At 45.3% G+C, this 13,829-nt stretch overlaps 1 protein-coding gene and 1 pseudogene across 2 annotated transcripts; both read right to left on the reverse strand.

Annotated features, from left to right (window-relative positions):
- Positions 1 to 2,014: 2,014 nt before the first annotated feature.
- On the reverse strand, positions 2,015 to 6,861 carry LOC147438285 (protein NUCLEAR FUSION DEFECTIVE 4-like; annotated as a pseudogene). Its single transcript, XR_015184966.1, has 3 exons — positions 5,177 to 6,861; positions 3,483 to 4,795; positions 2,015 to 3,244 (listed from the first exon to the last, which is right to left on the reverse strand). The product of XR_015184966.1 is annotated as a protein NUCLEAR FUSION DEFECTIVE 4-like (transcript).
- A 2,144-nt stretch (positions 6,862 to 9,005) lies between these two features.
- Positions 9,006 to 11,530, reverse strand: LOC147438286 (Major facilitator superfamily protein). The gene is made up of 3 exons (XM_086487581.1): positions 10,995 to 11,530; positions 9,854 to 10,701; positions 9,006 to 9,666 (listed from the first exon to the last, which is right to left on the reverse strand). Exons 1-3 carry the CDS (start codon positions 11,370 to 11,372, stop codon positions 9,216 to 9,218), a joined length of 1,677 nt encoding a protein of 558 aa, XP_086343707.1. The 5' UTR covers positions 11,373 to 11,530; the 3' UTR covers positions 9,006 to 9,215.
- Positions 11,531 to 13,829: the final 2,299 nt, after the last annotated feature.

Raw genomic sequence — 13,829 nt, forward strand, 5'->3', positions numbered from 1 at the left:
GCCCTCACAGGTTGACGCGTGGCGGGGGGGAACGGGAATCCCCTCCCCCATTATCTATTAGTATAGATAGATGATAAGGAGAATGTTGCATGAATATTAAACTATTTGAAGAGAAGCACTTTTTCACCAACATCAGGAGAATGTGTATGAGTTGAAATCATGTTCTCTCTTGTCGTCTTTCAAGATTTTGACACATTAGGATCAATACCCATGGGCCATTGACATCCACTCTTTGTTATTACTTGTTTGTATGTAGCAGTTAGTTGACCATCTATAATAATTTTCCTCTAATCTTAGGCTCTAAATTCAATATATGTTTATTTTCATGTTGAACTAGAATGGTATTTGATGTATCTTGGAATAAGCAATTAGTGCAACGTAGTAGGTAATACACTTTTTTTAGAAAATGTTTCTTAAAGGAATCTTGGAAGGTTCCGTAGGTGTTGCAGCGATAAGAACTCTTGAAGGAAGCCAATAAAAAGGTTTAAATTCATGTTAGCCCCATGACTGTGAGATTGGGACTCGTCATATATTAAATTAATATTAGGCCATGCATAATATTGTTTCTAGCAGCTTAATATTGATGGGTGCCAAACTCATGCAGCCTTAGCGTCAAGAGATTTGAGCTCAGTAATGTGCGATTACCCTAGGACCTAAAATGCTTCTTGCGGCCGCTCCTATGGCATGTCCATATCACAGGAGCGTGGCATCTAATTTATTTCTCGTATTGAGAGGTATCTTTAGCATTTATGTTGTGAGCGCTACAACACGGGACTAATCAAGCCTATTGTGTCTGCAGCTATGTAGAGGCATCGTTGCCTTGCTACTATAGTAACAACTCTACACATGCGAGACCATGGCGATTCCATAGCAATAAAATTGATGCAGGATTCGGGTTGATATCATAGCAAATAAAATAAGACTTCCATTGGGAACCTCTCTCTCACATATCAAGTCTAGAGTTCAAGACTTGCTACAATAGAATATCTTTTGAGGTCTCTTGGGATTGTTCGCACAATGTTATACCCGCGACCTAGAGGTTGGGGGGAATTGTTTTGAGTCGACCCCGTAGGAGCTGACGTAGTAGTGGTCTACATTATTTTACAAGAAGAACCATAAATCTAAGGTTAAATTAATTAGGTAGTAATAAGCAAATTGCTCTATAAGACTATCCAAAATTATAGGTAAAAAGTGTCTATATAGTGATAGTTAGGTCAACAAAAGAACTCACTCTTGAGTTGTGAAGGAAGAAAACTAAAAGGGTTTCATGTTAATTAGTAGCCTATTGATGTCCATAACAAAAAGATCACTCATGACCATGAGATTTAGACTCTTTGACCTTATAAGTTAATCCCAAAGAGCCAATTGAATTCGCTAGAAATTTTCATAGAGGACTTTCAATGTTCCAAAATTCTTTTAGCATTCCAGAGCTCGTCGTTGCACAAGGACGGGAAAGATTTGCTTCAGATTAGCCTAGAGTCGGCTGAAAATTCAAACTAGCAAGTTTCAATGAGGGTAAGAGGAAGAAAAATTTGTAAAAAATGCAAGGGAACAATTCTCACATCTTGCCAATTTGCAAAAAATTTTAGTTTGGATGCTTAATTCTATAGCATAACATCACCTAATGTTAAAAGTTGCCCCAAAAAGCTATGAAGAGAGATCAATTCTGGGCACCAAAAAGCCAAAAGAAGAAGGTAGGAGGAGTAGATAAGATGAAGGCACAGTTCTTCTACTCTGGGTTTAACAATGGTATAACTTGTGACTTGGTGGGTAATGTTGAAAACACTATAAAGACCCACTAGCACAAGAAGATTTAGAAATTTTCTCATGTAGGAAAATGGAGTCTTTTCCAGTGTTTTTCATACAGTGAATAACATCATGAGCTTCTGCTCGAGAGGCACCACATACCTAACTAGGTACGATTGGGAGCAGGGGACCACAGGCCTTGTATGGGGGCCGGTGGTCCCCTGCCCCCAATCGTACCTAGCTAGGCATGCGGTGCCTCCCTCACAGATGCTCATGATGTTGAGGTAAGTCACAATGTGGGAATTATTGTGAGAATTTGTCCAAAACTTTTTGTGTATAGGTGCTACATGCATCTGGGGGTATGTCACGCTTTTGTGCCACGATTTAATTGAATGTTTGCATTTAAAAGAGCTTACAAAGCCTGATTGACTGTATGACCATAATTTAGACATTAGATAATGGAGGCCTAAGGTGTGGTTTCTTGAGATTGAGTTAATTGTCCATTTGCTTCTGTAGAGCAGGTCTTTAGGAATCAACTTATGCTTTGTCGGAATCAGCTCCTTAGGTTGTTTCATCATCACTGATCTTGTGGGCATGTTGGAGTCCATAACAAATTCTGTTCATAGGCTTCATGATATATTGTTAGCAATCCATATCGACCAATAAAAAAGAAATGTAGGCATGACATGCATTATGAACTTTTGCCAATTTCATCGTTCTATGTAATTTGGAATATTTTGCCATTTTCATTATTTGTTTGTGTGTCTGTATATGGGGTGTGGGATTGGGGAAAGGGGAGCCAGATTTAGTTAGTTTGTGCCCCTTGGATTGGCTTGGAAAGGGATACCCCTCTGTGTTCACAATAAGCTCCTCACGCTTGGTGATATATCCATGTTTGCCTTTGAACGCTAACGCGAACCATCGTCCTCAGCTGAGGAGGTTCCTTTCCTGATGCCTTTGCTCTCAAAGAAACTCAATTTTTTTAAGATGGGTTCAGTAATATCGATGATGGTGACTGAAAACAAAGCCTACCTATGGCTCACTAGGTTACCCTTTGCAATGTTTGGTGCGGTAAATCTGTTGATAGAGAGAGCGTGTTCGAAGTGTAAGAATACAGTCCAGCACAAATCCCATTCCAGACATGGCAGCCATGAGCAAGAACACAAGACGGTAGCAATGGGCACCCAAGCACGTCGTGGTCGAGCCATCCTTCACAGCCTCACAGTCGTACAAGAATCCTGCCAGAAAGCTTGAGAAGAGGAGAGAGCCCACTGGCAAGTTGATAATGAGCAAGTTGTACATCAGCCCAAATTTTTTCAACCCAAACATCTCAGATGTCACCGGCACTGACACTGATAACCGTACCCCGTAGCACACTCCCACCACAATGCTGCCGATGTACAATGACCCTGCCATGGCCGCTGCCAAGATCAAATACCCCAGCACCATCACTAGCTGCGATGCTGCCAATAGGACTGGCCGTGGCACTGCCTTCCACCTGGTTTGCAACACACAAGAAAACCATCATACAGAAGCGCCAATGCACACAAACTTATGCTCAACAATGACACCTACAAATCATTTTTACGATACATCCTACATCCAATCAATGGCATGCATCAAAGACATCTTTGCACATGTCAATGTGCATGAAACATTACGCTGCCAAAACTGTTCTTGTAAGATCAACTGGTGAAAGGTAGCATGGGTGTGCGTAACGACGATAAAACCATTACCTTATCAAATACTCTGACAGTACCCCAGAACCTAATCGCCCAAAGAACCCCCATATGCTGATGAGAGAGACAAAGATAGACACACTCGAGTAACCCAATGCCTGCCCAATTTGGCCCGTATTGTTGATCACTGCCAATCCTGGGCCAGCTCCACATTAAAAACAGAAGAAGAGCAGCCAGACATCAACTGTTTTGATTGACTCCAACACAGTAAACTCATCACCTATCTTCTTTTCATAGCTGTGGGCATTTACCCCTCCTGGGCATCCCTCTAGTGTTGTGGACACCTTCTCCACATCTCTATGTATGATTCCTTCTCCCTCTCTCAAGGACACCCTTGCATCTCTATGTATTGTTGTGTTTAACACCCTCTCCCTATCTCTGTGTACCATCACCTCCCCCTCTGGTGTGGAATTCTGGGTACCTCTATGTATAGGCACTTCTCTCTGTGATGTGGACACCATCCCTGCTTCTCTATGTCCCATAGTTTCACCCTCCATTGTGGATACACCTTCTACATCTTTATCTACCGTAGCTTTTCCCTCTCTATTAGGCAACTCCGCTACATCTCCATGTGCCATCTCTCCTCTTTCTGCTGTCAACTCCTCCTCGGATTCTCTATGTCCCATGGCTTCACATTCTGTTGTGGACACCTCCTCCACATCTCTGTTTGCCATTACTTCCTCCAGTGTCTTGGACACCTCCACATCCCTATGTACCATTTCTTCTCCTGCTGTTGTCGTCATCCTCTCTGCACCCCTATGTTCGACTGCATTCATTTGTTCCAGGTCCTTTCCATTCTGCTTCAACCAAAGCTCATTCAAGGTTGTTTGTCTTTTCCGTCGCATGACTTTGAAGTGCAGATAGATGGGCAATGCAGCGGGCGCTACTAGAATGATGCAAAGGCCTACAGCAATGAGCTTGGACAGAAGCACCTTCTTTATGCCACTCAAATCATAAGCAAGCAGGTACAGTGCCAACACAATAGCTACAGAATTGAGCACAGAAAAGCAGTGTGACTCGTTGCTCTCCCCAACCATGTCAAGTTCGCATTCGACAGGCTTGAGTAGGAATATGGCCACAGCACAAACTCCCAAGGGGATGAGGGCCAGCATCAGCACAAAGGCAGCTGCATCACCTCCAAAGAGGGCAGTGCATAGATCTGTGAAGATGGCCGTGCTAAGGCCAACGTAGGCTTTGAGAATACCAGATACAGGGCCCCTGTTCCGTCGGAAATTTCTCACACACGTCACAAGGACAGCAGTGTTCATCCAGGTGGTGCTGTTACCGCCCATGCACAACACAATGCACATCTGCAAAGCTCATATCATAATGGAGAACCAGAATTAGCATGCTCCTTGAGCATCTTGTGTTTTAGCTTATACAAACAAAGCTGAAGGCCATGCCTATTATTGTTTCTAAGGTCAAATGGGGATAACCATGTAATGCCATTCAACAGAGATGAAGCATTCTGGCACACAGAGTAAGCATTTTTTGCGCATGGTCAGGAAGATAGTAGCCAAATTATTATGTATGTAATGCCATGCAGCAGACCTATCTGATATCTTTTATAAAACAATGTGCCTTTCTGTTTCATCAAAAAGAAGAGTGCTTACTTGACAAGTGGTTCTAATAAGCATACTGTATATTTATGCACTCTCGTTAGAATGCATGCACAGGAAGGTGGTACTAACCATCCAGTAGGGAAGTGGCCTTATCTTCCTGCTGATGACAAGCCATTGTGCGCCATATCCAAGCATGCCCTCGAGAGACCCAATCAAGAGAATAGTCCAAGGAGGGAGGTAATCGGAGAGGAAGCCAGCAACAACACCAAATGCCTTGCCAACGTCTTTGGCAGAGCTGAGGCCATTGAGCCTAACCTGATTGATACCCAAGATGGCCTTGAGCTCAACCGAATAGTTGGCGAAGGTATAGTTGTTACCAGAGATGGCCTGCACCCAGATGGCAGAGACGAAGCCAAACCATTTGCTTGTTAGAGCACAGGGTGAGGAGTGTCGACATGTTTGCAGCTCCTCTTCTTCGGCTGCTGGCAATGGAATATTGTCCGCCATTAATGCGGATAAGAGCAGGGGATGTGCGTGTGGGGGTGAGTGTATACTCGCAGACAAGGGCTTGAGGAGGCACCTAGATGAGGCGTATATGAGCAGGAAAGGGGGGGAGGTGTTTTGTGGGAGCGAAGTGATAGAAAACATGATCTTTAGCTGCGTCCTTGAAAGTTGGGAGGGGAGTGGCTTACCTGAGCACAGAAGTGAATAGCTTATAATTAGTGTGGCAAAAGTGAGACAATCTGCGTACCTGCTTGGCACTGTAAAGATGGTGGCGGTCCGGACGTGCCTTGATGAGGTGAGGCCCGATGAGGGTAGGCTGTAGCCTACGAGAGGCAGCTAGAGGTTGCTTCTGGGCTTCGTAAAGATCAATGAGATTGTCTCTTGTGAATGCATGACAACCATCATCGACGGCCATCATGGCAGACACACAATCTCCTTGAGGTGAAGGTCTGGTAGTTTGTTCGGCTTGCCTTCTCGGGTTTATTCTAGCTGCTGCCCACTTGGCACTGCCCTTCCTTCTTGTCAATTAGGATGTGTCTCTTTCTCTACCGTTAGCTTTGCAGATCTTTTTTCTCACACTTTTCTCATGCTCTGCATTTTCCTTGTCGGGACTTATGCATTTTTGCATGAACTAGACAGTTGGTACATGTGGAAGCACAAATCACTAACTTCTCGTGAACAGGAGAGGAGGGAGGAGACCCAGAAAGAGCCATGGTTCCCAGCAAGGGCCGCGGCTGAAACAGCCTCCTAGCCCCTGGAACGAGAGCAATTTTCCCGTCTCTCCAAGTCCCACTTCCAACCAATTGCTGTAGTTGCCACCAGCACAGCTCCTCTCTAATTTTTCATGTGTAACACTCTTTGTCAATCCTATTCTCCCTCAGGTGAACATAGGCCTATATGTCTTCAATTTTGCTCGAATGAACATATGTGTGTGTTTGAGAGAGAGAGCGCCCCGCTTATGGTCTCAACCACAGGATCAATGGTCTCCGTGCAAAAGATGTCCCGTCACTTAATTGGATCGTTGATTATTCGGGATAAAAACTAATCTGGAGATCCCGAGATTAGTTTTAATCAATTCATATCCCAGCATGCTCACATCTATTTTCAAGCGCTGCACAAATTAGAAAGAAGGAATGGTTTGGGAGTCATGCTGCCGTGCCCTTCTTGCGCACAAGACCCCTTGCAGAGCTAAAATTTCGCTCACACTACGTTGCAATCTACAGGCAAAATCAGACCCGCACCGGCAAACTGTGTAAGCAGTCTTTACTTTCACACATTCGACGCTGCGGTGCGAATCTCGCTGCCTGCTCTGCGTTTCCGAGACACAAGCGGCTTTTTTCTCTATCATGTGCGGACCCTTTCAAGCAGACGCATGTCGGCATGTTGTTTAAGACCGTTAATCTCATGGTACGCGCACCATGTCCTTCCAATGTTTTAGAGTACTTGTTACAGGAAAGTGTAAAAAGCCTAAACTTTAAAGGGACCGCCCACCTTTCCCACCCACTCTACGCACCATGTACTTCCAATGCTTTTAGGGTGGGTTCAGAGGGGGCGGCGGTAGTACAATGCATTTTCCTGTTCCGCCACCCATAGAATTCACACAAAGTGGAGGGAGGGTGAGCAGTTTGAGTGGTCAACACCAAATCAATGGCTGGAATTGCACCAATCTCCTACGTGGCTGAAGATGTGCCGCTTTCGGGTGGAAGTACCTCATTTCCGAGGGTGGGAGGGTCGCTCATGAAATGGTGGGTCCGGAAAGACCTTTGCTTTTGCCAGCCAATGAGATGTTGCCATGGAGGAGGCACGCCCCTTTCTCTCTCTCTTCCGCCGCCCCGTCTGAACCCAGCCTTTTTAGAGTACTAAAGGCACCGTATTCCTGTTTCCACTGTCTAACCTCAAAGCTGCATGCTTAATATAAACTTAGAGCGCCTGCCCATAGAAGCACTACAATCGCAGCTAAGCAAAAGGGCTGTCGAATGCAAGCGATCCACTTTCCTATGGTTATGCACTCCCATACACCTAGCCTACAGCCGGTTGAAAGTGTCACTTGTGCCTTGACTGTGTACAAGGCTCGGTCATTACTGGCTTCAAAAATCAAGTTGATCGCATCCGGTTGCGGATGCGATTTAGTGTTTTAGATTGTGGTCCAACGACCCTCCACATTGGAGGCGAAACCTGCTGAGCAGCGTGTTCAGCAGGTGTGCGGGAGGGGGTGTGAGAGAAGGAAGCCCCATTAAAAATCCCGCTAGCAGTCCTATGAGAAGGCCCCTCCCATACACCTGTTGAACACGCTGCTCAGTTAATCTCGGAGCAGGTTTCGCCTCCAATGTGGAGGGTCGTTGGACCACCCTCTAAAACACTAAGTCGCATCCGAAACCGGATGCAAGCGGTCATCCTGATTTTTGAAGCCAGTAATGACCGAGCGGTGTACACAGTCAGGCACCAACGACACTTTCAACCGGTTGTAGGCTAGGTGTACGGGAGTGCATAACCATAGGAAAGTAGCTCGCCTGCATTCGACAGCCCTTTTGCTTATAGATGCGATTGTAGTGCTTCTATGGGCAGGCACTCTTTCCGTCCTATAATTGAATACCAGGACAGAAGGCTCCTTGATTTTTGATGTGGAAATCACTTTTAGGCGGACCGCTTGCTGAATCCCGAGGTGGCTCAAGGGCTAGCACCCCATGTCCCCAGCCAGCCCTTGCAAAAATGGCTGGGCCAATGAAAATGCTGTGTGAGCTTTCCCTTCAGTCATGCTCTCTGCTTCTCCTACCCACAGTGGCATCCTCGCTGCCCCCACATTCTCCATTTGGGCTCTCCGTATGCTCAATCTCTCAGGCACAATGGCCAGCCAGCACACATCCTCGCCTTGTGCTGAGCGAAGGCCGCAACCCTCTGGTTCTAAGGCTACATGTTTTTTCATCTCTCCACAGCCCTCATGAGTCACAAGAAGGGGATGGCCCACATAGTCATTTTAGACATTGGAATTCCTTTGCAATCGGACAATTCTTCAAAAAATCCTGTAGCACAAAGGGGAAAGCAATCTGTTACAAAAGTAGAGGGTTTCTTTGAATGACAACAAATACCCTGCTCCTTAGGCTAGAACAATAGTGAAGATTATTGGTCAATTTGCTAGCTCTGTTACCGGATTGGTAGCATTTTGGCTATGCTACTCTCTTAACACACACTTGATATGGTTACTTTGCACAGGATAAAACCTTTCCTTACAGCGGTTGATAACTATGTATAATCGTCATATGAGCCATCTGCCAGAAAGTAAACCTTTCAGTTACATGAACCTTTCCTCACAAGATACACACGAGCCAATGGCAAGTATGCATATGTACCTTTCTATTACACCGAACTAATGCAATGCTCGCTCATTTTCATCCAAATACAGATACTGAGAGCTAACAACTGTAAAACACAGCAAAATAACTTATTCAACACACAGTAACCATAAGGACCATTCATTAGATTTCAAAAAGAGAAGACAGACAATCGTAGAACCAGTGGGTACAAGGCATCATTCTGCCCTGTATGGTTAATGTAATGCAAGCTATTCGCATGGACCTCTTTGATATTACAGAAATCCCGCATTAATGAAGTTATATGTAACGATGCCCAAGAAAGAGCTGACTCTCCTGCTTTTAGTATACAAAGGCTAGCTCTTGCAACGCTTGGAGCGCTGAATTCGTTGATAGAGTGGCCGAGTGCGAAGTGTAAGAACTGAGTCAAGGACAAATCCCAGCCCCGATATGCCAGCCATAACCAAGAACACAAGACGGTAGCAATGGGAGCCCAAGCACGTAGTGGACGAGCCCTCTTTGGCAGCCTCATAGTCATAGAGGAATCCTGCCAACAAGCTTGAGAAGAGAAATGAGCCCAGTGGCAAGTTGAGAATTAGCAAGTTATACATCAGCCCAAAGATTCTCAACCCAAACATCTCGGAAGCCACTGGCACCGACACTGCCAGCCGCACCCCATAGCAAATACCCACGACAATGCTTCCCACATACAGGGATCCTGTTGCCCCAACTGCCAATGACACATATCCTAGCACCATTACTAGCTGTGACACCGCCAAGAGAACTGGTCGTGGCACAGCTTTCCACCTGGTTTGTATCAAAAAGACCAAGCATCACTAAACCAATCCATACACAAATATATGCTCAAGGATGATCATACATCACAAACTAACCGATCCTTAGTCACATGCATTCAAACAGTCTTCCTACATGTCCCACATGTCAATACGCAATCACAATTGCTCACTTTCCCATGCAGAAAATAAATTCTCACCTTATCAACGCCTCTGACAGTGCCCCGGAACCTAGACGCCCAAAGAATCCCCATATGCTGATGAGTGACACAAAGATAGACACACTCGAGTACCCCATCGACTGCCCTATTTGCCCCATGTTGTTGATCACTGCCATACCTGTGCCAACTCCACATAAGAAGCAGAAGAAGAGCAGCCAGAAATCGGCAGTTCTCAATGCCTCCACTACTGTAAAATCATCCCCGATCTTCTTTTTGCCATTGTAGACATTGAATCCGTCTTGGCCTCCTCCTGCTGGAGCAACCTTCTCTGCATCTTTGATTATCGCTGCTTCCTTTGTTTCCTCCTGCTTTCTGTTCGTCAACAAAGGCTCCTTCAAGGTTGTTTGTCGTTTCCCTCGTGCAACTTTGACATGTAGATAGATAGGCAATGCAACAGGGGCAACAAGAATGAGGCCAAGGCCACCCGCAATGAGCTTGGAGAAAAGCTCTGACTCTATGCCACTCAAATCATAAGCTAGCAAGTAGAGTGCCAACACAATGGCTACACAATTGAGGATGGTAAAGCAGCGGGACTCTTCGTGCTCCTTACCCACATTAAATTCAGATTCCACAGGCTTGAGTAGGAACATGGCCACGACACACACTCCCAAGGGGATAAGGGCTAGCATCAGCACAAAGGCAGATGCATTACCGGTGAAGAGGGATGTGCATAGATCCGTAAAGATTGCTGTGCTAAGGCCGACATATGCTTTAAGAATACCGGACACAGGGCCTCTGTTCCTTTGAAAATTCCTCACACATGTCACAAGAACAGCAGTGTTCATCCAGGTAGTACTGTTACCACCCATGCACATCACTACACACATCTGCAATAAATGCAAAACAAGGATCAGAATGCTGCATTGACAGCTCAATATCTTTCTTCAATGATCGTGTGAATGATTCCAGATTCACACGATTCCAGAATTAAGTAGCTCTTGATATGCAAGCCATGCCAGTCTTTTATATTTTCTGTAGAAGCATGATTCAATAAAAAACCACATTCTAAGCACAAAAACAGAGTAAATTTGCTTCTTAGGTGTCCAATTCAGTTTTAAATTGCAAAACTACCAATGCACTCAGGTACTCTTTCACAATGCATGCACTTAGAGGTACTCACCATCCAGTAGGGGAGTGGTTGTATCTTTTGGCTGATGACAAGCCATTGCACACCATAGCCGACCATGCCCTCAAGAGAACCAATCAAGAGAATGGTCCAGGGAGGGAGGTGGTCCGAGAGGAGGCCAGCAAAAACACCGAAGGCCTTGCCAACATCTTTCGCAGAGCTCAGGCCATTGAGTTGGACCTGATTCACGCCCAAGATGGCCTTGAGCTCAACAGAGTAATTGGCGAAAGTGTAGTTGTTGCCGGAGATGGCCTGCACCCAAAGGGCAGAGACGAAGCCCAACCATTTTCTGGCAAGGGTAGTGGCCGGGGTATGCTGCTGGGCAGGCGCTTCCTCTTCTTCCCCTGTTGCAGAAGGGGTACCGTCCACCATAGCTGGGAGCAAAGTCCTGCGGAATGTGGGTGTGGCCGCCCGCCTTGGCGAGCTCTGCGAGCTGTACTGAAGACGATGGGCTTAAAGGAAGAAGGGAAAGAGAGAAACAGACTACTACCTAGAGTCCTTCTGTGACTACGGTTCCGTAAAGTACAAATCTGCGCTGGGTGATTGAGGGAGGGCTATTGTCATGAAGCGCATGAGCGGGCCATTCCATTGTACTGTGTGCTTTTAGACGCAGAGCAAGGAGCAGACCGTACACGTAACTTGAACGAGACTTTCCCTGAATCCCCCTGCCTCTCGAGTCTCGAGTGAGAGAAAAGTTACACGAGAGAAGAGAGAGAGAGAGACCAAATGGAGGGAGGGCAGACACCCGTGACGTTCCACTTTCTCTAAAGAAATCAATTTCTTTTCGCTTTCATTTTAGATATTTTGTAGACTACCCACAGGCGCTCGAGATTCGGTTAAATAAATGGAGCGTGTGCGTGCGCCGTGACCTATTGGATGCACCTAGGGTAAGGGAGCCAGTTTAGAGACGATATTTTTTGGCCTCCAAGTTAGATACATATCCACCCCCAATTTAGAGGCAAAAAATTTGGCATATTTCAAGAATCTTGCTTATGTGTCATGTTGTGATTTGCTGAAAAGTGTACCATTATTGGGTCTTGAGTGTCTCTAATGCTTCAAAATGCCTCAAAAATTGAATTGTTTCAAATGGAGCATTTAAATAAAATCTAAAAAATATTGATTTTGGTATCATTAGATTCACCTTTTCATGAGGAATCTTGTGCAATGCATAAATATTGAAAATGATGAGATTTGCAAAATCCCCCCCATAAACATCACGTCTCCACAATATGCCTCTAAACTGGCTCCCTTTCCCTAGGCACTTGTCACTCAACGGCACTACCTAGTACCCAAGTCTCGCAAGAGTTAGGAATTAGGATTTCAATGGACACTCAAATTTGAGAATAGCCATTTCACATAGCACGGGTGAGACTACCGCCACCGGAGCGGCGGTGTTGCCTACGACGGCAATAACAAAAAGGTACTATTCAAAGTTGCATCTATATTGACCCTTTTGTTGTTGTACTACTCAAAGCTGCATCTATATTGAGCCTCTGATTGTTCCTTGACAAAATCACAGTGAAAGTCCAATCTTTGTTTTGACTCTTGGAGCATCATCCTTACAATGGTGTTATTAGTAATTTGTAGCAAGGATAAACTCATGGTACATTAATTGAGACCATAGCACAAAAACCTCAAAGATGTGCAAGCTATCCACAACCTCATCCAAACAAGAAGCCTCCTTAATTGGTGTAAGGCATCCAACCAGCTTTAGCACCCGGGGTGTGTCTATAAAACCAATGGGCTCAACTTCTCCTTTTATTTCTTAAAAAAATGCTAGAAGAAGAATGGTCACTCGCAAAGCATTCTTCAAAATTGCTCCCTGTAGTGAAGCATTTCCACAAGCTAGGCTTCAAATTTGATTTTTTTGGTTGTAGCTGAGTCCTAAGCATACATTTTTGAATAATGGTCGACTATTTAGCTCTTGCACATGGAGGCCAAAGGAGGTGGCTTAAAGGGGAGAGAGAGAGAGAGAGAGAGAGCACTCAATCATCGACATGGATGGGAGATTTGGAGGTTGATAGAATGGTGAGACCACATCAGTAGCCGTGTCTTCCTAATGGGAGCTTGAGGGAAAAGTGAGCAGGTCAGAGAAGCATTGATGTCGGTGTTGGTATGAGAGCCTTCAGCCCTTCCCTCTACACTCAGTCATGCCAATAATTGTGGCATTGCTTCTTCTTTTGTAATAAACAGAAATGCAACATATATTTGCATACGTTAGGAGTCATGGGCTTATATAGCTCACTCAGCGATGGCGGTTAGCTGTTTATCGCTATTCTTCCCCGCCATTCAAGGGTTTGTAACCTGCTCTCGAGTCTCAAGCTCCACTCAATGTACCCGCAGCCCGAGGAGACCCATTCTCAAGTTGCATTCTTAGCGCTTCACTCAACGTACCCGCAGCCCGAGGAGACCCATTCTCAAGCTGCATTCTCAACGCTCCAAAAGTGTATCCACAGCGCGGGGCATTCTCACTCAAGTTCGCGTGTCTGTTGAGTGCCAGGATGGCCACAAAAGAAGGGGAATGCCACATGGGCTACTGACTACGCCACGAATGCCAAAAGGGTGGGGTTAATGGGAGCGCTACAAAGGCGAAAGGGAAGGGAAACAGGACGGGAAGGCCATGGTTCTACTCACAATTTCATATCCACAGAGTTGGTGTAATGGAATTGGCCTATTAACTTGAGAGTAGCGGAAATTAACGAGAGTACCTTTTAAGAAATTACTTTGTGAGCATAGCGGGTGAACATAATTGAAGATAACAACATAGACATAGCAATTAGTTAACTTGGCATGAACAATACTTTTGCAAGAGAGAGAATTTAGAGAACA

The sequence above is a fragment of the Adiantum capillus-veneris genome, chromosome 17, assembly GCF_014529385.1.
Source record: "Adiantum capillus-veneris isolate H3 chromosome 17, ASM1452938v2, whole genome shotgun sequence".
In the NCBI taxonomy this organism is placed as follows: domain Eukaryota; kingdom Viridiplantae; phylum Streptophyta; class Polypodiopsida; order Polypodiales; family Pteridaceae; genus Adiantum; species Adiantum capillus-veneris.